Source organism: Heloderma suspectum, chromosome 2, assembly GCF_057233095.1.
Source record: "Heloderma suspectum isolate Gila_16-S chromosome 2, 16-S_ref, whole genome shotgun sequence".
NCBI classification, from domain to species: domain Eukaryota; kingdom Metazoa; phylum Chordata; class Lepidosauria; order Squamata; family Helodermatidae; genus Heloderma; species Heloderma suspectum.
In genome coordinates, this window is record NC_139459.1 from 263,077,607 (window position 1) to 263,104,070 (window position 26,464).

The 26,464-nt window shown below is 42.8% G+C and overlaps 1 protein-coding gene across 1 annotated transcript in view; it reads right to left on the bottom strand.

Moving 5' to 3' along the window:
- Nucleotides 1–26,464, bottom strand: part of KLHL3 (kelch like family member 3) — a 59,876-nt gene that overhangs the window by 11,530 nt on the left and 21,882 nt on the right. The window contains exons 4-8 of the mRNA XM_084839007.1: nt 19,371–19,492; nt 12,877–13,039; nt 9,096–9,205; nt 2,306–2,422; nt 266–415 (exon numbers count right to left, since the gene is read on the bottom strand). Of these exons, the coding sequence (XP_084695133.1) occupies nt 266–415; nt 2,306–2,422; nt 9,096–9,205; nt 12,877–13,039; nt 19,371–19,492 (662 nt within the window). The remainder of the gene's footprint in view (nt 1–265; nt 416–2,305; nt 2,423–9,095; nt 9,206–12,876; nt 13,040–19,370; nt 19,493–26,464) is intronic.

Below are 26,464 nucleotides of genomic sequence, written 5' to 3' on the forward strand. Positions count from 1 at the left end.
GTAATAGCGTGCCAGAAACATTTTTTTGGCACAAAGGATCATTTCAGTGGGTTTCGAACCAGCAGTAACAGAAAAGCAGTTGGATGTGGGTAAAAAATCCCTAGTTTTACCCTAGTGGGTAAAAAATCCCTAGTTGATGGAATGTGAAGCTACATTTCTCCACTTGGTAAGAAATTATTATCCGCATGGACTGTACATGCTACATTTCTGGACTAGCAAGTGAGTGAACTCTGCCTCAGTTTTTCAGCAAGAAGATTTGACTTACCTTTGGCAGACTGATTGGTGTCCTTGGTTTTGTCCTAGGATTCTTTATCAGCTGTCTTTGATCCAGAGGAAGTAAGTGATATTTCATAGCTTCAATGAGGAAGTCTTTACATGTATTATTATTTTTGATTAAAGCTTCTTCTTCAACTGTCTGAAAATATCAAGAAAGGTTAGTACAATGGCTGTATTGCACTAATGAAAAAAATGTGGCTGTTGCAGTGTCAGTGATAGTTAAAGCAAATTCTCAATGATTTTGGTACAGCAGTACTACTATGCAGCTCACACAGCTTCTTCCACAACTGGCTTCGTTGGGCAGTATCCAAAACTGCCACTATGCCTCTGCTCATTCTGTTGCGCCCACAGGACCCACTGCTAGCACAGCAGGAAACCAGCAGTTCCTAAAGCAACCCTGAAGATGAGCCACAACTCATTTCTGGAGTTGTTTTAGGAACCGGCAGCTTCTAACCCCCTTTTAAAGCCATCCAAATTGGTGGCCATCGCTAGGTCTTGTGGTAGCAAATTCCATACTTTAACTATGCGCTGTGTGAAGAAGTCCTTCCTGTTATCTGGGCTACAGTGCTGGCTGGTGGATTCCAACTCAACACCCCCCTCCCCCGGCCTCTCAAACACACTCAAAGAAATGCAGGCAAGGTCTCACACAAACAGGAAGTCTCTCTCTCTCACTCACACGCTGCCACAATCTTAATGTACAGGGATAAGAAGGTTTAAAGATCACCCCCACCCCATGTGCTCAGATGATTTTAAAAGTGGGGACCATGCTGGTGACAGCCAGCATGATCCCAGCTTTCTAAGGCTTTCATTGCTAGGGTGCAGAAAGCTGAAGAAATTGTATTCCAGAAATCTCCTAGCCCATCAAATGCCTGTTTGGTGGGCTGAGAGGAACATGAACTACATGGGGAGGAACGTGTGAGGGTGACACTCTCCATGCAACGTCCTCCCCATCAGCAGTGGAAAATTTGGCAGGAGCAGGGAAACAACTTGGCCACCTGCACAGGCTGCATGGAAAGCCTGTGAATGGCACAAGTAGCCCACCCATACATGCTCTAAATTTTTTATGTTGTGCAAATAGAGCAACCCTGTTTCTGAGTATGGTCATCTTACAATAACACTACTTACTAGTAGGTTAACACAATACAGAGTACAAACAATTAAAAGAAAGAAGTACTGGACCTTATAATATGGAAGGCCAAGATGTTCTGTGGGTGCAATATTCACACAGAGATCCATGTATGCTTAGACATGCATGTGCCGACATATATTCTGCACAGCGGCTGCAATCTAGAGCCTCAAAGGGTCAGAGCCCCAGTCACAAGCCATGGAAACCAGAGCCTCTCAAACACACATGGCTCCATCTCCTTCCATTGTCAATAACGGGGAAGGCTTTGTATGTTCAGCTGTCTGCTTGCACTGTGATTAGAAATTGTGCTAGCTGTTCCAGATACTGTATTCTTGGGAGTGGGAGGCAAAGTGTTCATATACTTCCAAAACCAAGGTCATGAATGACAAGGAGGATATGCGTATGTACTGAAAGGACTCTTTCAGCAGCTACAGTGCCGATCCCCCAAACTTCATTTTAAACTCTGGGGATCAAAAACCCAGTTTGGAGGGTGTGGCATAGGAGCTGTGGAAAGAGAAGCTTAAAAGACCTGTACTGCCCATGCGGATGTCACACACACAAAATTATAGGCATCATTTCAGTGCTTCCCCACTCAACCTAACAGTGAAACAAGCTGTAGGGTAGGAGGCTCCTAAGACAAATTTCCCAAATTCATCAGGACATATATGAAACAGGTTTGTATTGCACCAGTTATTACGGACACGTTTAGCCCCCATTCTGCCCAGCTGAGCTTTCAACTGAAGAAAAGATTCAGAACATGTTCACCAAGTATGCTGGCATACAAGGACTACGGTTCTTCAATGCGTTGTCTTTAGATGGAAAGCAAGTCACAGACAAACAGTCCAAGCTTATATTGTATTATTTAAGTTCCAATCCTGTAGGAGAGATCTGATGCATGCTAACCTGCACAAGGTAATCTCTAGGCAAGAGTGGGAGACGGACGTGCTCCATCAGCTTTGCCATGTGTTCCAAGCGAGACTCCTTCTCGTAATTTATCCAAGAAATGACAGCTTCAAACACCTGAAAAGTGCAAGAAAACACATATGTAAACTTTAGATTTAAATTCTAAAGGGACATAAATCAGCACTTTCAAATCCAACTTAGGAAGCAGAGGTTTGGCAAGCTAAACAACAAACCTTCAGAAACCAAATAAAGCATATTTTAAAAGTCAAGAAGAGATAATGATAAAGGAAGACTTGAAAACAATAAAAATTAGTATATTTATTTCAGTTATGTGCTGGATGAAAATATAATACTTTAAATAAGTCATAAGCCTCAGCTTTTTTACAGACTCCAAATTAAGCAGGAAACCTTAATTCCAGATCACGGGGGGGGGGGGGGGCAGGAGGTTGTTTGTACACAATATAGCATCATAGGTGCAACTTAAAATCACGGGGTTCAGCATTTTGGAACTGGTTAAAAAAAACCCCAACAAAGCTGGTCACTGGAAAATTATCCTATACCCTTCAGGTTTTCTTTCCTTCTTAGAGATGGCCACCTTTCCCCACAACACTTCACACCAATGTTCACTATTTTAAAATAATTAGAGATGATCTGTAGGGTCCAAACTTTGCATTAAATGCCATGTGCCATGCCAGTCCATGTGCCATGCCAGTTCCATTTCCGGGCCCGATTCAAGGTGCTGGTGTTAACATTCAAAGCCCTCAACGGCTTGGGGCCAGGTTACCTGAAGGATCGCCTCCTCCCATATGTGCCTGCCCAGACCTTAAGATCATCCTCAGCGGCCCTTCTCCGTGAGCCCCTGCCAAAGGAAGTGAGGCGGGTGGCTACTAGGAGGAGGGCTTTTTCTGCTATGGCACCCCAGCTCTGGAATGAGCTCCCTAGTGAGGTTCGCCTGGCACCTACATTGTATTCCTTTCGGCGCCAGGTGAAGACCTTTTTATTTTCCCAAGCATTTTAGCATTTTAGCTTTCTAAATTTTTAGCTTTGCTGTTTTAAATCTGTATTTTAAACTCCTGCACTGCTGCTAGGTTTTATTGTGGTTGTATTGTTATATTGTGGTTTTAATGTTCTATATATTTTAAATTTATTTATTGTGTATTGTTTGGTTTTAATTTTTGTGAACCGCCCAGAGAGCTTCGGCTATTGGGCGGTATAGAAATGAAATAAATAAATAAATAAATGTGTCATGATCAATATAGTCCCAATCACGCAGATAAGCAACACACATTTTAAATGCCAATCCTTGCTAAGATCCTCCAGTGCCCAACAACTTGAAATGCATTTCACTGGAAGAGCTGTGAACCACCAGCTGAAAACATTTACATTATCCAAGAGTACAAGAAGGGATTTTCAAAGAAAAAGATGTTCCATTTATTGAGTATCCAAAGGAATGCATGGAACTGGAACCGTAGACTAAAAGTGATGAGGGCATTTGTGCACATGCATACGCTGGTGCTTTTGAAAAACCACATCATTTGACAAGTGTAAATTAAGGACGGGACATTACATTCAAAGCGGCACTAATTGCATTCTATTCAGCTTGCTGTACTTTCTACAAGAGGTTAATTAATTGTTCATTTAGCCGTGTTTTAAATTGTGAACTTTGATCGGTGTACCTTCTCATCTTTCCAACTTAATGAGTAGCTGTTAAGGTACTCATTAAATTTCCTTTCCCCCACTACACAGTACTCTGGGGCTGTGTGCCTTAATCTGCGTTAAAACGTCCTAGTCACAACCTTACCAGGATGCCAGATACCGCCTTCATTTCCTTCACATTTCACTCTTTCAGAAACCCCACCTCTGCCCAATGCAGAGGTCTTTAAACACAAATATGTGCACTGGTGCTTCCCTTTAAAGCCCTAAATGGTTTGAGATGCAAATACTTGGAGGAGCACCTTGTATTTCCAACACAAATAGTAACAACAGAGGAGGAGGAAGAGGATGAGATTATACCTTTGTCTCTCAGGCTCTGCTCCATATACCAATTCATTATTTCATTTAAATCATTTGTATCTCACTTTTCCCCCTTCATGGATCACTGCCTTGTTGTGGCGAAGGGGCTTGCGTAACTCAGTGAAGCCATAAGCTATGCCGTGCAGGGCCACCCAAGACGGACAGGTCATGGCAGAGAGTTCTGACAAAATGTGGTCCACTGGAGAAGGAAATGGCAACCCACTCCAGTATTCTTGCCAAGAAAACCCCATGGAACGTATCACAAGGCTAAAAGAGATGACGCCGGAAGATGAGCCCCTCAGGTCGGAAGGTGTCCAATATGCTACTGGGGAAGAGCAGAGGGGATTTCCAAGTAGTGCCAGAAAGAGTGAAGCGGCTGGGCCAAACCCGAAAGGACACTCAGCTGTGGATGTGTCTGGTGGTGAAAAGAAAATCCGATGCTGTAAAGAACAATATTGTTTAGGAACCTGGAATGTCAGATCAATGAATCAAGGTAAGCTGGAGGTGGTCAAACATGAGATGGCAAGATTGAACATCGACATCTTGGGAATCAGCAAACTCAAATGGACAGGCATGGGCGAATTTAATTCAGGTGACCATCATATCTACTATTGTGGGCAAGAATCCCTTAGAAGAAATGGAGTAGCACTCATAGTCAACAAAAGGGTGGGAAAAGCAGTACTGGGGTACAATCTTAAAAATGATAGAATGATCTCAGTACGAATCCAAGGCAAACCATTCAACATCACAGTAATTCAAGTCTATGCCCCAACCACTGAGGCCGAAGAAGCTGAGGTTGATCAGTTCTATGAAGACCTACAACACCTTCTAGAACTAACACCAAAAAAAGACGTCCTCTTCATCATAGGGGATTGGAATGCTAAAGTAGGAAGTCAAGAAATCACCGGGATAACAGGCAGGCATGGCCTTGGTGTACAAAATGAAGCAGGACAAAAGCTAATAGAGTTTTGCCAAGAGAACATGCTGATCATAGCAAACACTCTTTTCCAACAGCACAAGAGGCGAATCTACACATGGACATCACCAGATGGTCAATATCGAAATCAGATTGATGATGTCCTTTGCAGCCAAAGATGGAGAAGCTCCATACAGTCAGTAAAAACAAGACCTGGAGCTGACTGTGGCTCAGATCATGAGCTGCTTCTTGCAAAATTTCAGCTTAAATTGAAGAACGTCGGGAAAACCACTAAACCGTTCAGGTATGACCTAAATCATATCCCTGATGAATATACAGTGGAGGTAAGGAATAGATTTCAGGGATTAGACCTGATAGACAGAGTGCCTGAGGAACTATGGACGGAGGTCCGTAACATTGTTCAGGAGGCAGCAACGAAATCCATCCCAAAGAAAAAGAATTGCAAGAAAGCAAAGTGGCTGTCTGATGAGGCTTTACAAGTAGCTCACGAAAGAAGGGAAGCGAAAAGCAAGGGAGAAAGGGGAAGATATACCCAACTGAATGCAGAGTTCCAGAGAATAGCAAGGAGAGACAAGAAGGCCTTCTTAAGTGAACAATGCAAAGAAATCGAGGAAAACAACAGAATGGGAAAGACTAGAGATCTCTTCAAGAAAATCGGAGATCTCAAGGGAACGTTTTGTGCAAAGATGGGCATGATAAAGGACAAAGAAGGCAGGGACCTAACAGAAGCAGATGAGATTAAGAAGAGGTGGCAAGAATACACAGAAGAACTATAAAGGAAAGATCTGAATGTCCCTGATAGCCATGATAGTGCGGTCACTGAACTTGAGCCGGACATCCTAGAGAGTGAAGTCAAGTGGGCCTTAGGAAGCATTAGTAACAATAAAGCTAGCGGAGATGACAGTATTCCAGCCGAGCTATTTAAAATCCTAAAAGATGATGCTGTTAAAGTGCTGCATTCAATATGCCAACAAATCTGGAACACTCAACAGTGGCCACAAGACTGGAAAAGATCAGTTTACATTCCAATTCCAAAGAAGGGCAACGCCAAAGAGTGTTCAAACTACCGCACCATTGCGCTCATTTCACATGCCAGCAAGGTGATGCTCAAAATCCTACAAGCTAGGCTTCAGCAGTATGCGAACCGAGAACTACCGGAAGTACAAGCTGGGTTTAGAAGAGGCAGAGGAACTAGAGATCAAATCGCCAACATTCGCTGCATCATGGAGAAAGCAAGAGAATTCCAGAAAAACGTCTATTTCTGCTTCATTGACTACGCTAAAGCCTTTGATTGTGTGGATCACAACAAACTGTGGCAAATTCTTAAAGTGATGGGAGTACCAGACCACCTTACCTGTCTCCTGAGAAACCTGTACGAGGGTCAAGAAGCAACAGTAAGAACCAGACATGGAACAACCAAGTGGTTCAAAATTGGGAAAGGAGTACGACAAGGCTGCATATTGTCACCCTGCTTATTTAACTTATATGCAGAGTACATCATGAGAAATGCCGGGTTGGATGAATCAGAGGTCGGAATTAAGATTGCCGGGAGAATTATCAACAACCTCCGATATGCAGACGATACCACCCTAATGGCAGAAAGCGAAGAGGATCTCAAGAGCCTCTTGTTGAGGGTGAAAGAGGAGAGTGCAAAAGCTGGTTTGAAACTCAACATTAAAAAAACGAAGATCATGGCATCTGGCCCCATCACTTCCTGGCATATAGAAGGGGAAGAAATGGAAGCAGTGACAGATTTTACTTTCTTGGGCTCCAAGATCACCGCAGACGGTGACTGTAGCCATGAAATTAAAAGACGCTTGCTCCTTGGGAGGAAAGCTATGGCCAACCTAGACAGCATAGTAAGAAGCAGAGACATCACCTTGCCGACAAAGGTCCGTCTAATCAAAGCTATGGTTTTCCCAGTAGTAATGTATGGCTGTGAGAGCTGGACTATAAGGAAGGCTGAGCGCCGAAGAATTGATGCTTTCGAACTGTGGTGCTGGAGAAGACTCCTACGAGTCTCTTGGACTGCAAGGAGGTCCAATCAGTCCATCCTAAAGGAAATCAACCCTGAGTGCTCATTGGAAGGACAGATAATGAAGCTGAAGCTCCAATATTTTGGCCACCTAATGCGAAGAGAAAACTCCCTGGAAAAGACCCTGATGCTGGGAAAGACTGAAGGCAAAAGGAGAAGGGGACGGCAGAGGATGAGATGGCTAGATAGCATCACCGATGCAATGAATATGAACTTGAGCACGCTCCGGGAGAGAGCGCAGGACAGGAAGGCCTGGCGTGCTATGGTCCATGGGGTCACGAAGAGTCGGACACGACTTAACGACTGAACAACAACAACAACAACAATCTCACTTTTCAAAACTATCAGTTATATTATTTGCAAAATATCCCCCCTCCCCCCAAAATTGGCTCACATTCAAAGAAAGCAACAAAACAGCAATTAACAAAACCATATCAAACAGAATGAGAGCACATCAGGATAAAATCCCCCCAAATATCATAGAATAAAATCAGTTATAAAAAGGCTTCTGGAACAAAAATGTTTTCAGAGTCCACCTAAAAATGGGCAGAGAGTCACCACCAAAGAAGGCCGTGTCCCTGGTACCCACCACTTGAACTTCGCTAATGGTGGACTAGAAAGCAGTGTTTCTGAAGCTGATCTCACGGTGCAATAATGGCAGCTACCATTCCCATAAACTCCTTGGGTCCCTAGTCACATTTCTTCCAATGCATAATCTACCGTTAATAGTACAATCCTTCCCTTTTTTATTCAGAAGCAAGCCCTGCTGTTGGCACAGGAAAAAAAATTAATTGGGGGCTTGAGCCAAGCCAAGCGCAGCCCTTATTTTTATTTTATGTTTTTTGGTATTTAAACTTGACATTTGGAAAACGAAAAACCCTCCCTACGGTAGTTTGGAGCATGGAAAAATAGTTTTTAAACGCACTGAGGATTAGAACTAGCAGGTCTGGATGAAACACACATGTGATGGAAAGCGATAACTAAATCACAGCTTCCCAGAACATGAATATGCTACAAAAGACACACATCTTGGATCTCTACATATAATGGCTGACGTGCAGCTTTGCATGAAACTGGAAGTATCTTTCATGTAGGAAAAATGTAATGTAAATAGCAGCCCTCATTCCTTACCTCCAAGCAAGAGCGATCAATATTGGTTAGTGAAGTAATCATGCGTACATTTATTTAAATTTTGCTTTAAATGCTTTTGCCTACAAAGCCCTGGATGATCCAGCATGGTTCTAGATGCACGCAATTCCCCTGACGAAGGGTCATCTGTTGCTGGAAACATGCTGAGTTTGTGTTAATTTCTGAAAAGACTGGTCACCATCTGCTCCTAGTGCCTTGAACTGAATAAAAAAAGAAAAAAAGCTCTCTCTGACCTATTCTACATCCCTCAAGACCCCATTTGGGTACTGTGGGCAGTATCCAGTGCAACACTACAGCTAACATAAATGACGTTGCACTAACATAAACTACCATTAGCAGACCACCAATAGCGCTTGCTGGCAAGATGGGTGTCACTGGAAAACCTGTTGAATTCGCAAGCGCTACCGTTGTGCATTAGAAGTAGTTACGCTGGAGTAATGTCATTTAGCTTAGTGGTAGCGTTGTGTTGGATACTGCCTTGTTTTCCTTAGATGGTTTCTCTTTGCACTGCTTTCCAGGTCCTCTAACAGTGGACTTGCCACCACACAAAAGCACAGGGTTAGTCATATATTCAATCTGTCTATTTCTCAAAACAATGTTCTAAAGCCACGTTTGCTTCCACGTTCCATATCACAGTGTGCAAAACAAGACTATACCTTTTCCTCTGATGAAACAGTGAGCTTGTCACTCGATATCAAACTGCAAACCTGGTCCAGGCTTAGGCTGAGAAATTCTTCACCAAGCATCACCTCAGGAAAATGCTGCTCTGTTCAAAAGAATCAGAAGAAGAGTAAAGGAAGTTTATAATGGAATCCATGGGAGGGGATAGCAATAGTAACAGAACCATCAGGTCACTGTACAAAGGAGAACAGTCTGACTGGGAGGCAGGGATGCCCTGCATTGAGTCAGGAATGGCTTCACAGCCACAGCATCAGGTGGACAGTTGGCTGCTGTGCACACACGTCTCTGAATTTCACAAATGCTCTGTGGAAGGGCCATAGCACAAGCTTTGCGTACAGAAGGTCCCGGGTTCAATCCCAAGTATCTCTATGTAGAGCTGGGAAGAACTCCTCTCTGAAACCCTAGAGGGCTTCTGCCAGTCAGTATAGACCAGTCTTTCCCAACCTAGTGCCCTCCAGATGTGTCGGACTACAACTCCCATTGCTGAGTTGCAGTCCAAGACATATAGAGGGCACCAAGAAAGGGCAAGGCTGGCATCTACAGTGCTGAGTTAAATGGACCCTTGGGCTGACTCAGCATAAAGCTGTTCCCTGTGGGCAGAACCAGCCAGGGTAGCAGCCTCCATGGTATCTTGGAAAGCCGTGCATGGAAATCTCGTTTGCATTTTGCAGAATATTCCCCCATGGACTGTGACATCTATCTTCTTTTCCTAGCTGAAAAGCGCTATGATGGTAATGTGGTTATCATTAATAAATACATGCAGAGGTATTACAGCGTTATAATTTCCCTCCTGCATTGCCTCTTTTCAATATCACTTTTTCCTTTCTGTTAGTATTAAAGGACCGCCATTCATTCAATTACCTCTTGGCGATGCTATTCCTGTGTTGGCCAGTAGATGGTAGTCGCAGACAAATTTCAATCAAACCTCAGCTCAGGCATGGCCTACAGATCACCCAACACAATTTAAATAACAAAGACTGTGGAAATGCAAGAATACTGTGGTCCTATCCAAATACTCATAATTTTATAAAGACAGAAATGTATGCCATTATGTTAACAAGGCCATGTCATTCACTTTAAGGCACTTTTCAAAGTGGAATTTTCTATCAGGTGACCTCATATGCTTCTTTCATTTGTATTAACATGCAGATATTTGGCTCAACACAGTTAATGTACAGCCAAGGAATATTGATAGCATTTTTTGGAATGACATTTCATTAACATTATATAGGATGTTAAAGTAAAAAGAGCTTCATGAAGGCCAATAAAACAACAAAAGCAGCTCTTGTAATTACCCAACAGCCACATCTAAACTGAATGCAATACTTGTCTGGTTAAAGATTAAATGGTTCTAAAATTCAAACCTTTAAGAGAGAGTCATTCATCCCAGACCAGTTTCTCCATTGCTTCTTATGCACCAAGCAAGTGACTGAAAAGATTTTATCTGGATTTGCAGGCAATTTGATTAACACCTAGCATTTCCTATTCACTGTGCTTGCAGGCACAACGGTAAATGTTGCTGTGGAGGTCACAGAAATATTGAATTGGGAATGGGCCTGAAGCCTCAGGGAGAAAAAGAGCTTGCTTCAACATCAAGAATTTTCAGCAAACCTATTGGGAATACCTTCACCTCCGGGCATATCAAAATTATAACAGAAAACCCATAGACGCTTCTGGGTTCTGCATTCCTGTCTTGACACACAGCTGTCTCTGACAAAATGTCTTGTACATCTTACATAGAGCTCTCCTAGGACTCTGTACCACTTCAAACTGCAGGTCACAGGCAATATCTTTTTAATACTCCCCATATCAGAAACCTTCTGCTCCTTGAAAGCTAGTATGTCAGAGACAAGGCCTAACTCTTACCTAATAAACTAGCTGTTCAGGAACAGAGTTCTTGACTCTATAAAAATAAAAGACTACAGCTCCTAAGAGGAGGATTCGATTTACCTTATCTCTATCAATATCACAGTGCTTTCCTGCTACCTTGTGCTATAACTTTGGAATGTGGACTTTTAGGCAACTCTACCCAATTGGATCAGATTTGAGCTTACAGTTCCCCAAAAGCAGGGGTGGGCAACTTGTGGCCCTCCAGATGTTTTAGCCTACTACTCCCCTCACCCTTCACCATTGGCTATGCTGGCTTGGGCCGATGGAGCTTCCAAAACATCTGGAAGGCCACACATTTCCAACCTCTGCCCTAATGGGGTTGACACTACTAGGATCCATGCATCTCATTCATCCACAAATCTTGTGTGCTGCCATGACTGCATCCACAAAAGCACAGAATCGTATTATCTATCCTTTGACCCATTCCTGCATGTACAATGGACTCTCTGGAAGAACCCTGAAGGGAAAGGTGGTGACAAAATGAGCCTGTGGAAGGAACGGGTAAACAGAGACATGTGTGCTCTAGCCCACCTGACTAGCATGAGAGATAATTTTAAAAACACTTAGCCAGTTACAGCAAGAATGTAATCTCCCTGTGGAAGCATTTGGCCAATACATCCAGCTCCAGTGCCGCATGAATTAAGGTTTGGCCCTGATGCATTTGGCACTCCCACAACACCTCAACTATATTCATCAAACGCTATATTCATTTAAACTCCGTGACACTGATAGTTTAAACTCACATCAAAAACCAAACCGCGAGAAGCCTAGATGATGCAAGACAAACATGGCATACATTCTGAAGCGTGCTGCCGCAACCAAAGCAATGGTAATTAGCACCAAAATAAGTAAAAAGCAAAACAGTAGATGATTAACAGCGCAGTCCTAGAGATGTTTTTTTCACACGTCTCGCTGCATTCAATGGGGCTTACTCTCTACTAAGTGTGTTTAGGACTGCAGCCCAAGTCAGCAAAGAATAATGCTGAGAAAGCAGTGGCACCCACAAATCCTTGGAATGTGACATTTCTGACTACCTGCACTGGAGATGCAGTAGATCTGTGGTGGCTTTGCCATCAACATTACAGCATTATGGCATGAAGAAGAAAGGTTTTGCCAATTAGGGCAAGTTTGGGCCTTTCCATAATATAATAAAGAAGAGCTCTCTTTAATGCCTGCTTTTACAATATGGAAGCTCCAACAACAGAACACTGGGCAGAGCACATATTACGATCTAGCAATAAATGGGGAAAATGCATGTTAGCGACAAGAAGCCCTGGATAAGCATAATAAGATTTGGAAGAAATTTTTGGAGTTATATGACTGACATTGCAATCCTATACATGTCTACTCATAAGCCCTACTGAGTTCGATAGAACATACTCCCAGGTAAATATATACAAGATGGCAGCCTAAGAGACCGAAGTGACACTTCCATCTGTGATCCTTACTTGTATAACAGCGTCGCTATTTTGAAAAGTCACTAAGATGTCCAAATAGAAAGGAGAGAACAGGATGCATAGCACTACTGGTAAATTGCAACTACTGTGCAGACTTTGTGTCTTTTTCATCAGGGACACCACCAAAAACAGGGAAAGCCATGCATGCAAACCAAAATACTGCTCTAAGACGTTAGAAAACGTATTTACAGTTGCATCTGACCAAAATTAGAACAAGCAGTTTTCAAAATGTCAAAAAATCCTAATAGTTTTACTCCTCCGAGCAATGCAGTTATCTGCAACATTAAGTAACAAATTAGTTTTTCCTCCTAACTCATTCTTTGCTTGTGTCGAAGCATGAAATTGTCCTCCAGGCATCAATATTTTTATATTTTAAAACAAGAGATATATTAGACGCTGCTGTGGTCACCTGCATAGGCATTGGCCTGTTGCAATAGTTCAGTGCAAGTATGCACATCAGCAAAGGCGCGAATTCCAAGGCAATTGGTGGGATGGAGCTGAGACTGAAGGAAATCACAACAGTTTTGTCGAACATCCATTAGCTGTAATAGGCTGGCTGCTGGCAACAAAACCTGAAGGACAGAGAAGAAAAGGAGAGAGAGTATTAGTAACCAAAGCACCAGGTTGCCTTCTTGGATAAATAATCCACTGAAACTTTGCTACAGCACTTTCTAGAGAGAGACAATTGATGGACACATCTATTACAGATCTGGAAAACAGTACACAGAAAGTACACATGACAAAAAGAAAAAAGCAAGAGCAATCATGCAGTCATTTCCTTTGATATTCCTTCCCCACTTTCCTATCAAAGATGAAGATGCCTTGTGAACCAGAATAATATTTCTGATATGCACATCAGAGCAAATGCACCTAAATCACTGGATTTCTCAAGTGTTATTATATGCAGTAGTTAGTTTAAAAAAGAAACGAGGGAGGAATACAAGATGTTGCTTTGATTTATGCATTTTTAACGTATCCCCCACTGAATAAACCACTGTTCATCACCTCATTGTTCACAATGACTGGGTTCACACAACATGATAACCCACACTGAAGGTTGAATATGGGTTGAGTGTGGGTTGTTGTTGAACCATGGGTTGTTGTGTTGTCTGAACCTAGCCATGATAACAAACCATGGTTTATTAACCTTGAACAACCCACAGTTCACCACCCAACAACAAATCATGGGTTTTCTTTATGGGTTGTTCATGGTTAACTAACTATGGTTTGTTAGCACAGCTGGGTTCAGACAACACAATAACCCATGGTTCAGTGACAACTGGCACTCAACTACACTCAACCTTGAGTGTGGGTTATCATGTTGTGTGAACCCAGTTTCAATTTTACCACCATGTTCAGTCTACCTTTCCCGTTTGTTATTACTGTTGCCACATGTCCTCGTTCACATACTTGTAAGTACACACACAACAACCAATGCAGATCTAAAGGAGGCCTTTAACCAGAGGTATGGTGCACACGCAGCAGATTGATGTATTATACTCTTACCAAAGAGGAATACGTACATCTAAAATGGGCATTTTCAGGTTTCTGTGGTTACAACTCCCTTAATCTAATAAAGGATGAAGCACCTATACTCTATGGCTCCTGTGTCCCAGAGGCAGCTCAGCATCTTAATTATGTTCCTGGCAGCTTTGGGGGCTGTACCTTCCGGAACCACAATGGATTCTTGAGCCAAAGAGTCAGGGTAATGGCAATTAAATCCATAGCAAACAAGACATGTGTCAGCAAGCCAGCATGGCTGAAGCTTCTCTGTAACATACCACACCATCAGTGTACGTGGCACCCATACAGTGTTACACAGGCCATGTGTTACTGTCTTGCCTGTCTTTTACAAGCAGTTCTTCTCCCTGAACTTTGCATTACAAAGCCAATATGTTCTGATATTGGCCAAATACCCATTAGACATAAATGTGCTCACAGAAATGGCATACAATCATGGTAATGAACTATAAGAACATAAGAAGAGCCATGCTGTATCAGACCAAGCGTCCATCTAGTCCAGCATTCTGATCACACAGTGGCCAACCAGCTGTCGACCAGGAACCCACAAACAGGGCATGAGCGCAACAGCACCCTCCCACCCATGTTCCCCAGCAACTAGTGTACATAGGCTCACTGCCTCCGGCACTGGAGGTAGCACATAGCCATCAAGACTAGTAGCCACTGATAGCCTTTTCCTCCAGGAATTTGTCCAACCCCCTTTTAAAGCCACCCAAATTGGTGGCCATCACTACATTCTGTGCTGTGTGAAGAAGTACTTCTTTTTATCTGCCCTGAATCTCCCACCAATCAGCTTCATAGGATGACCCCGGGTTCTAGTATTTTCAGGGAGGGAGCAAAATGTCTCCCTATCCACATTCTCTACACCATGCATAATTTTGTGGACCTCTATCATGTCTCCCCTTAGCCTCTTTTTTCCAAGCTAAACAATCCCAGCTGTTGTAAGCTTCTCTCATAGGGGAGATGCTCCAGCCTCTTGATCATTTTAGTTGCCCTTCTCTGAATTTTTCCAGCTCTACAATATCTTTTTTTTAGGAGTGGTGACCAGAACTGTACACAGCATTCCAAGTGAGGCCACACCATAGATTTGTATAGGGGCAGTATGATCTTGGCAGTTTTATTCTCAGTTCCTTTTCTAATTATGACTAACATGGAGTTTGCCTTTTTTAAGTGGCCACACACTGGGCTGACATCTTCACTGAGCTGTCCACAACCCCAAGATCTCTTTCCTGGTCAGTCACCACTAGCTCAGATCCCATTAGGGATCTTGAAGCTGGGATTTTTTTGCCCCAACGTGCATCACTTTACACTTGCTTACATTGAACCGCAATTGCCATTTAGATGCCCGTTCTCCCAGTCTGGAGAGATCCTTTTGGAGCTCTTCACAATCCCTTTTTGTTTAACCACCCTAAATAATTTGGTGTCATCTGCAAACTTGGCCACTTCACTGCCCACTCCTAATTCCAGCTCATTTATGAACAGGTTGAAAAGCACTGGTCCTAACACAGATCCCTTGGGACCCCACTATTTACTTCCCTCCATTGGGAGAATGTATTCCTACTCTCTGCTTTCTGTTCTTTACCAAGTTGCTGACCCACAAGAGGACCTGTCCTCTTATTCCATGACTGCGAAGTTTGCTCAGGAGTCTTTGGTGAGGGACCTTGTTGAAAAGCCTTCCGATCTAGCCATCCTGTTACATTTTTTATTCCATATAATGTAGCCCTCTTCCTCATCATGAATATACTGAATGTGATCCTCGTGGTTAAGCATGCAAGCAAGCCATTCACCCCAGAAACTTTGTATTCCCACGAAAATACTCTGCTTTATGAAATGCAGTCATGTATCAACAAAAATGGGGAAGCCATATTGCACTGACAGATCAACTCACCCTAAAATAAAGACAAACTGCCTGCATACCCAAAGGCTAACACTGCTGAAAGAATCATATCTGTACATAACATGGTTGTGGTGTCAACCTCATTCAAAGAATTAAGTGAACGCAGATTGAGAAGATGGCTGGGGGCACTTAAATTGTACATCTGCTCAAAAGGACTCCTCACAAGTGCCTGTAACTAAAAAGAAATTAAAACGGCAATTCCCCTGTGAAATCTAAACAGTATTAATTTCATTTTTCCCCACTGCTAAAGCTATATTTATTCCACTGGAATCCAGAAAACTGGGAAGCGTGTCTTTAAGGCATAATCCAGAGAAACATGACAAAAATTGTTAAAGGCCTACCTTGGTATAACACTGTGCTGGCAAGCAGAGAACTGTGTTCATCTACTGCCTTAACTTCCTTCATCCAAAGAGAACAGGAGTAAAACTGCAACATGCCCTGGGGTGCATTCACTGTACTATTCCAGCAAGAAAAATCCAACCCAGCTGGATCACACAGGAATATTACAAATCAGTAACTTTTTTTTTTAAGAGAACACTAACCCCAATAGGCTCCAATAAAACACAGAAATTAATTAAGCAATGGGTCTCCAGGCCCCAAATACTTTGATTTCTAGAACAGATTAACTTAAGCCAGCAAAGGGAAAGTAATAATGACTTTCTTTTCTTCGACAAATATCTTAGGAATCATTTCAGTGTCTTATTATTCCACTAAAACAATGAATTTCCAAAGTTAAGTGAAACTTATTCAACTGCTCACAGTAAGGGGAAATCCATACATACATTATATACCAGCGATTAATTATCTTGGCACTTACAAGATCGATGAACTAGGACACCCCTGGTTCAAGTCTTGCTCCTGCAGCAATCATCCTCTAGGCGGCCTGGTTCAGATGTCATGGCCAAGACAATGTTTTGCCATCAGGGCAGTGTATCCAGCTTTCCCTCTTCCTCGTGTACATACTGATTCCCTCCCTCACTTCCAGGTTCGTGATAACTATGGCTTGCTATGACATCTGAATCAGGAAAGCTATGGTTACAGTTTGCATCCAAACAAGGATTGGAAGCCACTGTTTGAACTGGGATCCCAATTCTGGTTTGGGTGAAAATTATGTTCTACAGCAGCTTACCCCAACCTGCTGCCCTTCATTTGTTTTAGACTACAACTCCCAGCATTCTTGACCACTGACACCTCAACACCGCTGCCGCCTGAAGATCCAGGGGCAGCACAGGACCAGGAGCATTATCAACTCTGAACCTGATCTTTCAGCCTGTGCTTAGGCAGCTTAATATGGTCCTACATTCAACAGCAGGCTCGAGACAGAGGGCTGTGAAGATGATTGTGCAAAGTCTTCTGATGAAGACGATAAAGACATAAGCATGACTATGAACTTGTCCACACATTCACCAACTGGCACGCCTTCCTCTCATTGCACGTATGAGATAATGGTCAATTCAGGCGGCATGCATGTGTGTGTGCATATCCATATACACATAAGCCCATTTTGCACACACTTTATCTCCTTTTATAAGAAAAAAGGATAATACAGTGGATTTGCAAATGTATTGCACACATAGCACAGTACACATGCAGTGAGGCACACTCATATGCCTGTGCTTTTCTCACTGCTTGGACAGAATCCCCAGCCAATAAGGGTATAAACAGGCCCCTCAGGTAATACCATGAAAGTAGGCTCTCACATTCTCACATGTTCTAGAATTATGCTGTAACATTCCTGACTCCAGTAAAGTTCACCCTGATTTTATATCAATGCAGTCATAACCGCACAATATTTTTACTCTAAGAGTATAGAATCTAAGCAAGCACAACATAAGCAGGGTTGTTGGGAAGATGATAAAGTGATTAAAGGTGCAATCCTATGCATGTTTAGACAGAAAAAAGTCCTACAACTCCCAGGTGGCTGGGGGAATGCTGTGCATTGAGGACTTTTTTTCTGTCTAAACATGCATAGGATTGCACCCTAGGTTTACTCTTTGATAAGTGTGCTTAAGATTACAGAGAACTGACTTTAACAAGTTTATCATTAGTTGACAATGTGCCCTAAGACTACCCAGAAGGAAGTAGCATACTATTTTGGTTTCTTATGTAAGCCACTTTTTACAGCCAAAACCCAGAATATGAAATAATTTTATGAGTAAATAAATAAATATTTTGGTGTATGTCATGGTTCTAAAGATGAGGATTTGTCCAGAAAGGTCTTTAATATTGACTGCCACGTAACCTTTTCTTTATTATTTAAGGGAGCAATCCTATGGCCAGTAGACAGTGGCTAGACAGCCATAGGATATGCTGTTTTCTGGGAACCAACCTCAGAGCCTGTGCTCCAAGGTTGGTTCCTGGAAAACCGACCTCTCCCCACTTCCGTGCTGCCTCGGAGGCAGTGCTGAACAGCCCCGTCCTCCATGCTCGCAAGAGGAGCGCGGAGGGGCCGGAAAGGGGTGTGGCTGGGGGCGTTCCGGGGCGTAGCTGCCTGTATGATACATCCAGTGTGTCGTACAGCAGCCTCCTTCCCCGCTCCATGCTCCTGTGGCTAGACAGCCACAATCAGCTGTCTAGCAGAAAAAGCAGGGCAAGAGAAGCGTGGAGGAAACGATACCCTCTGTGCTTCTCTTGCACTGCTTTGGATAGGGGGTCACCTCTGAGTTCGGAGGTGGCCGCCTATCTAGATAGGATTGCTCCCTAAGTCATGTTTTAAAATTCCACCGTTAAAAATGAAATTTTTCTAAGGCAGCTTTTAAATTTTTCATTTAAAAATGAAAATTTTCTAAGGGAGGGAGTAATCCTATGGCCACTGTCTACAGAGCCATGGGATTTTTCAGTTTCTGGGAACCGAGGTCAGAGCCAGGTCTCCGAATGTGGTAGCCAGAAACAGCACTCCCTGCCCCCTCATAGCCGGCGCAGTTGTCTCCACACCAGCTAGGTCTCCATGCTCAGAAATGAAGTGTGGAGACAGAGAAAAGGGGGCAGTCCTAAGGGTGGGGAGGGGAGGAGACTGAGGAAGCCACTTTACACAGCTTCCTATGCACTGCATGCCCTCCTTCCCTCTCCCTCCCCAAAACCACGGCTAGGCAGATGAAATCAGCCATCTAGCCAAACATGCAGGGCAGCTGGAGCACGAAGGTGAGGCTCACCTCCATGCTATGGTCGCCCTACATTGGATACTTGGCAGCCTCCAACCTTGGAGGCTGCTGATTATCTCAATAGGTTTGTGCCCTAAGGTTGCATCTCATACCCACTTTCCTTTCAGTAAGCCCCATTGAATTCAATGGAACTTACTTCTGAGTAGACATGCATAGGGTTGCATTATAAAGAACTAAAAACAATATTTTTTTAATCAACATAAAAACAATGTACAAGATCCAGCAGAAAATCATAAGAATAAAAATGTTTTCAAAGGCCATTTAAAAGCAGATAAAGAGGGGAAAGGAGTCACTACCAAAAAGGCCCTTTTAAGTTTTCCTCACCTGAACGTTTTCTTCTGTGACCTCTATCTCAGCTGTGTAGATGTAATCAATCAGCTTACTTAAGGTTAGCCCATCAACATCTTTGATCTCAATCTTCTTTGCTTTGCTTTCAGTCATATCTCCTGAAATTCAATTTTTTAAATAATTCAAAATCATTTTATTTATAGTTTGTATTACTCCCTATAGGTTCCACTGAACATAGGTTTCTACCCACCCATCTATAAAAAATAAAGAAAATACCAGCCACCTTTAGAATAAATACAAACTCCATCACTGCAGGTCTGGGAAATACTCCCAAGTCTGTCAGTGCCACTTCCAAAGGTACTTTTGAAAATCTGTGGTGCAGATCTGCAAGAACCACTTGCTACAGGACATATTCAGCAATATTTTACTTCTTCGTGGTACAATTTATAACAGTTGGTCCTGTTCTATATCAGTTCACACTCTTCCATGAAGAAAGCCAGATAAGTTCTTTGTTCCCTTTTCTACATTCTTAAAAGGAACAAACATGAAGAGGTGACTTTCACTGTACTACCTCAACAGGGTTTCTGTTCCTTTGAAGACAACTTCACCACTACAGCAAAGAAATTGTTAACTGTGCTTATCTTAAGATCTAGTGCATATGTTTTGTGGTAATATGTATGCGAAGGAATACAGAAATTCAAGAACTTTCCAGTGGAGCCTTACGTATATGTATGTGCACTACAAATTGTATAGAACCTCTGGATGTATGCATTTTGGATGGCTTTTATTCATCTACATGAGGAAAAAACAGAAGGAGGTAGCATGATGGAAGGTGTAAATCAAAATTGTAGTTTTCTGCGACTACCAGTGACTAATGATGCTGCCGAGTTTCACAATTCCTAGTTTAAAAATATAAGTCTCCAAGTTTTGCACTGCTCATTTTGTATTTGAGGCAAGCATTACAGCCCTAAGAGTTTTTCTCCAGCTCTAATCTAAACCAGGGGTAGGCAACTTGTGGCTCCTCAAGATGTTTTGGCCTACAACTCCCATCATCCCTCACCACTGACTATGCTGGTTAGGGCTGATGGGAGTTGTAGGCCAAAATACCTGGACGGGCCACAAGTTGCCCACCCCGAATTAAACCAAGGAAGAATCCTCCCTCCAACCTATTTGCCTGCCTCCATATACCCTCCCCTCTTCCTCCCATCTGCTTATCTTGCTTGCTGTTGCTTCCCAGGAAGGAAGGAAGGAAGGAAGGAAGGAAGGAAGGAAGGAAGGAAGGAAGGAAGGAAGATATATCTCTCCATCACCACCCTCAATTCCTGGCAACTAGCTAGCAGCTGTAGCAGCCTGCCAACTACCAAAGAATAGAGGAAGAGAGGACTCCCTCACTTCTTGCCATTGCTACAGGAACAGCAAGCAATGTCAGTCAACAGGTACGTAGGAAGGGGAAGGAGTTTTGAGAAAGGGAGTCAGGCGACTGTGTAGGAGGGATGGAGGTGGGGGAAGAATCAGACCCTGTTGCATTCCTGACAACATAATTGGGGATGCACAAGGGTCCAATATGGTTCATAACTGAAGTCTGAATAAGCCAGTCTTCTGAATTTGGGGGAAAACAGCTAGGTTAACTGGGGTTGGGGAGAGGTCACCCTCCATCACTACCGATAAACCATCAAACACTTCATAAAATACTGATCTTTACATGGTCTTCTGTTAGGGCCATCTAGAGAACGTTCCACAGAAGCCATTTTGGAGGAATGCGGATCATAACCTTGTTCTCAGACTCTAAGTAATCATGCTAATTCTGTGGCATTCCTGCAGCTACTGTAAGCTCTTGATATGTAATTTTCTACCTTCCTGTTCTCTCCAAAACAGGAACTTTCTTACTATATTTTCTGACTGAAGCCCTCCTTCCCTCTCAACCCTGGAAGAGTCGCCCTTGGATTTCTGAGCTTTGAAAAATTGCTGAATATGTATTTTCCAAATTTTTACCTAAGACCACAAAGGATTAGAAGCTTGTGCATGTACTGAACATTGCTATTGAAAAGACTGCATAATGTTGATATGATGCCACACTTGTTATACATATACGCTTAACCTTGAACACAAGAATTGGCAAAGGAGTACGACAAGGCTGTATATTGTTGCCCTGCTTATTTAATTTATATGCAGAGTACATCATGAGAAACACCGGGTTGGATGAATCACAGGTCAAAATTAAGATTGCTGGGAGAATTATCAACAACCTCAAGATACGCAGACGATACCACCCTAATGGCAGAAAGCGAAGAGGATCTCAAGAGCCTCTTGTTGAGGGTGAAAGAGGAGAGTGCAAAAGCTGGTTTGAAAGTCAACATTAAAAAAACTAAGATCATGGCATCTGGCCCCATCACCTCCTGGCATATAGAAGGGGAAGAAATGGAAGCAGTGACAGATTTCACTTTCTTGGGCTCCAAGATCACCGCAGACGGTGACTGTAGCCATGAAATTAAAAGACACTTGCTCCTTGGGAGGAAAGCTATGGCCAACCTAGACAGCATAGTAAGAAGCAGAGACATCACCTTGCCGACAAAGGTCCGTCTAATCAAAGCTATGGTTTTCCCAGTAGCAACGTATGGCTGTGAGAGCTGGACTATAAGGAAGGCTGAGCGCTGAAGAATTGATGCCTTCGAACTGTGGTGCTGGAGAAGACTCTTATGAGTCCCCTGGACTGCAAGGAGGTCAAGTCAGTCCATCCTAAAGGAAATCAACCCTGACTGCTCATTGGAAGGACAGATACTGAAGCTGAAGCTGAAATATTTTGGCCACCTAATGCGAAGAGAAAACTCCCTGGAAAAGACCCTGATGCTGGGAAAGACTGAAGGCAAAAGAAGAAGGGGACGGAAGAGGATGAGATAGCTAGATAGCATCACCAATGCAATGAATATGAATTTGAGCACACTCCGGGAAAGAGCGGAGGACAGGAAGGCCTGGCGTGCTATGGTCCATGGGGTCACGAAGAGTCGGACATGACTTAACGACTGAACAACGACAACAACAGAATGACAAAAGAAATAATCTTCAGTTATTTGAATTCTTCATGCAGCCCATGTTAGTCTAACCAGGCATATGTAGCACTCTAGTTTCCTTGAACATTTGCTAGCCTTCCCCAAGCTGGTGCCCTCCAGATGTGTTGGACTACAATTCCCCTCAGTCTCAGCCAAGACTTCTGGAGTCTGGGGGAAGGCTGATCTAGGCATTCTGGATGTCTTGTAATAGTATGAAAAAACAAGACTCGCTTTTTAAAATCCACTTATACCATCTCCCCACTCTGTATTTCCTACATATTTCTGAATATCCTTAATTTTGTAGCCAAGATGCTCTATGTTATGCATCCTGCAGGACACAGACAGGGCTGTCTATTCTATGTGTTAAACTGTACACCAAGGTAACTCAAATTCTGCATCATGTACAGATATCTGTCTATTTGGCATCATTTAATTGATACTATTTCTGCTAGTCCCAGTGGGGCCAAAGTGCTTAGAAGAGCACAGAAGCCGTGTGCCTGAGCACTAGGTATCTTGCTTGGACTTCCTTCCCACCCCATCTTTGGGTTCTGAGGTTTTACCAAGGATTGACCACATAATTTCAAGCATATCACTGGGTGAATACAGTTGACCAACTTACCTCATGGGTAAGATTTTCTACCACATGGTTCCTTGGTCATCCGCGTTAGTGCAAACATACAGAGTATATTTTTTTGGCCACACATTCTGATGCATGGTAAACACTGGGGCCTTTATCAAGCAGTAAGGCTTCCCTGCGTTTGCCACATGGTTAGACAGTTATCTGTATTATTGGTTCATGGCAAGCCATGTTGACCAGAGAAAGTATTTCTCCAAACTACCAAGTTTCATGGCTAGAGTAATCTTTTAAGGAATAGTTTATTTTCTCTGTTTTTTTCTCCATGGTTTTCACATTGCCACATACCAAGCATTGCTATATACTTTGAAAGGTTTTAATGCTACTAGTTTTCATGAGCTGCATTCTGAGTTGTCATTTATGTTCTGGTGTGTTTCCAAATGTGTGTGTGTGTGTTTTCTTTACCAAGAAATCATAGTGTGATATCCCTGAAGTCATGTTAGTTCATGTGCTTTATTATGTAAAACTAACTGTTTGGGGGGGCTTTTCCACTCAATCCCCCCCAAAAAAATAGTGGTTCCTCTGTTGCACATCACAGAGGAATCACTAAAAAATACACATAAGAGGGGAACCACTAAACAAATTAGGCAAACCAGTAAGAAAATGCTTGTTTAGAAATACCGCACATACTATTTGGAAACCAATGCAAATACCACTGTAATCAGTATGAGTAAACTTTTTAAGACAGCAAGGACAGAATAAACCATCTGCTTCTGTAAACAAAAGCCCAGGGATTCATAGTAAAACACTGCAGTGATCTATGGAGGGTCAGGCAGAGCTAACATCTTTAGTTTACAGCAACAGGGCTAGTCAGTAAACAGAGGTGGAAAACAGCAACCATGGAATAGTTCAAAACCAGCTATGGTGATGACTACTGTGGTACATTAGCATATGTTTGGGAAATGGGCAAATGTCCCCACATTTTCCATGCAATAAGGTGTTTGTCTGCATTTACCTGGAATAGTCTTAAAGGCTGGAAAAATGACTTAAAATAAAAATAGACACTAAGACAGCTGAAGTCTGCCCCAGTATCGATTTATGCACAGTGCAGTCACATAACTAAGAAAGACATACAGTGCCGGATGAAGGGGCTCTGGACTGCAGCAGAGAAGCTGCAGTTGGCCCTCTGAGTAAGTGGAAAATTTTGAGATCTTTATCATTTCACAAGCTGCCAGTCCATGGAGGAAGCAGCTTGTGGGTGGGCGTCTGAGCTCATGCAGCATTTATTTTTGCTGGTTCTTCTATGTATGTGCTAGAGAGAGAGAGAGAGAGAGAGAGAGAGAGAGAGAGAGAGAGAGATGATATCAGGCCAGGCTCTTTGAGCTATTTGTGTATTTAAAGCATTCATACAATAGCTAAGTAGCTCTACTTTGGATCAGTTGCACTTGAAAGCTTGATTCTACATTCCATGAAGTTTGTTGTATAACTTCCCCTGTTATTTGGTTATATTACATAGCTCAAGGTCAGTCAGCAAGTAAACTGCCATCAGCTTGGTCCATGGATGAAAGACTGAACTGAAGGGCTGCCCTCAATTCCTCACCCTCCTCATTCCCATAAGGTAATTAGAAAGGAAGATAGGAAGCTGCCTTATACAAGGTCAGATTATTTGCTCACCTAGCCCAGTATTGTCTCCTCTTACTGGCAAAGAGCTCTCTGGGGTCACAGCCAGAGAAAAGTCTTTCTCAGAAACAGTTACCTGAACCTTGGCAATGTTGGGGCTTGAAGCTGTGGCCTTCTGCATTCAGGCCATGTGTGCGACTACTGAATATGGTCCTTCCCCTGTTCTCCTGCTCCTGCCATTTTAAATTAAGGTGTTTTAAACTCTTCACTGTTCAAGCTCGTACAGGCCGCCCTAGCAAGCATCAGACTGGGAAGGGAGAGAGGAGGAAATAGGGGCAATCCCATGTGTCACTGCTTGGCAACCACATATGCATCTCTTGATGCTTAATCCAGAAGCAACAGGGGGCACTTCCAGGGTAGCACAGCAATCACAGACATGACTTTCTCCTCCCCTCCTTTTCCAGCTTAATAGTGGATACTGACATGGTTACTTTTGCTGTATCTTAATTTAAAGTGGCAGAGGGGGGGAGCAGGAGGGAGATTAACTCCCAAATGTTTCCACCATCACCAGAGGGCCAGATGGTGGCCTTCATGGGCTAGATCCTGCACACGGGCATTAAGATGCTGTCCCTGATTTAGATCTTTACCTATATTTCATTTTTACTGAAGTCAAACTGAACAGGTGGTATAAGCATAGGCATTAAATACATTTTGAAATAGCATTCCTGTCTACAAGGGTTGCTTCACACAAGATAAATGTCCTACACAGAAGTCATTTTCTTATTTTAACATCACCACCACCACCCCGCATGAATCCCACATGTGGGTTGTGAGATGTGGTGTGTACACATTACTATTTTGCCACTTCTTACTTGGCTAAGCAAAAAGAAACACAATTATATTATTACTGACAGCAGTAATCATTGTGACAGCAGAAAAGTCATGCCTTAAATCAGAAAAGCAAAGGATTAACTGTAAAATATATTACTGCTGCAATGTATCTCCACAATTTAAGTTAATTATAGAACCATGGTCTGCAAAACATTCACTCCAGGTTCTGCATTATGCGTCATGGAGTTTTTGCTGTTCTCTTTTATTAAAAATCGTAAGGGCCAGTTTATACGTTACTGCTAAAACACAGAGGGGGTGGGGTAAGGCAAAGAAAGGAAAGGGCAAGCCAGAAACAAAAGCTAAGATGGGGTGGAGGCTTTTTGCAGGGACCAGTAGCAACAGAGTCACCTTGGTGCTCAAATCATTGCTTTTATTGTTAATTGTAGCTGAAGTCGTTTTGTGTATTTTAAACAGTGATTTTTAATACGTATATGTAAACCGCATAGAGATTTTGTTACATTAAGTGATATATAAGTATTATTAATAAAGCAATACATACATAAATCAGTAGGAAAGCCTGACCTAAACGCTTTTTCAGATAGTATCACACGGCATGTTCTAGCCTGTTGCTGGCAAGTGGCTTTCTTGCTGGTTTCACTGTAGTTCTCTTCTTTGACCAACGCTTGGTGGTGGCTGAATCCCTACGCAACATCCCTTAGATCCCAGTTTCAAGACCCACTATGGACTCAAGTCCTGATCATGGCAGCCCTAATGCAAAAACCAGTCTCAAGCCTCCATTATGAAGACTATGCAGATTTTTGATACATCAGTACAATCAAGCCCAAGGCACTATGCTGCTAAGCCAGGAGAGGTCACCTGGAAATGCTTCTGAATGTCTGCTCATATAGTAAACTATAAGCTTCATGTTCCTTTGTCCTTCTTCAAGCAGAATACCTTTAAATACAGGCACAGGCCACACTGGTAGAAGTGCCCAAGACATTACTTGGCTCTAGATTTATATTAAGCAGTAATAGTTATTTGCTCAGGGACATAGGGTT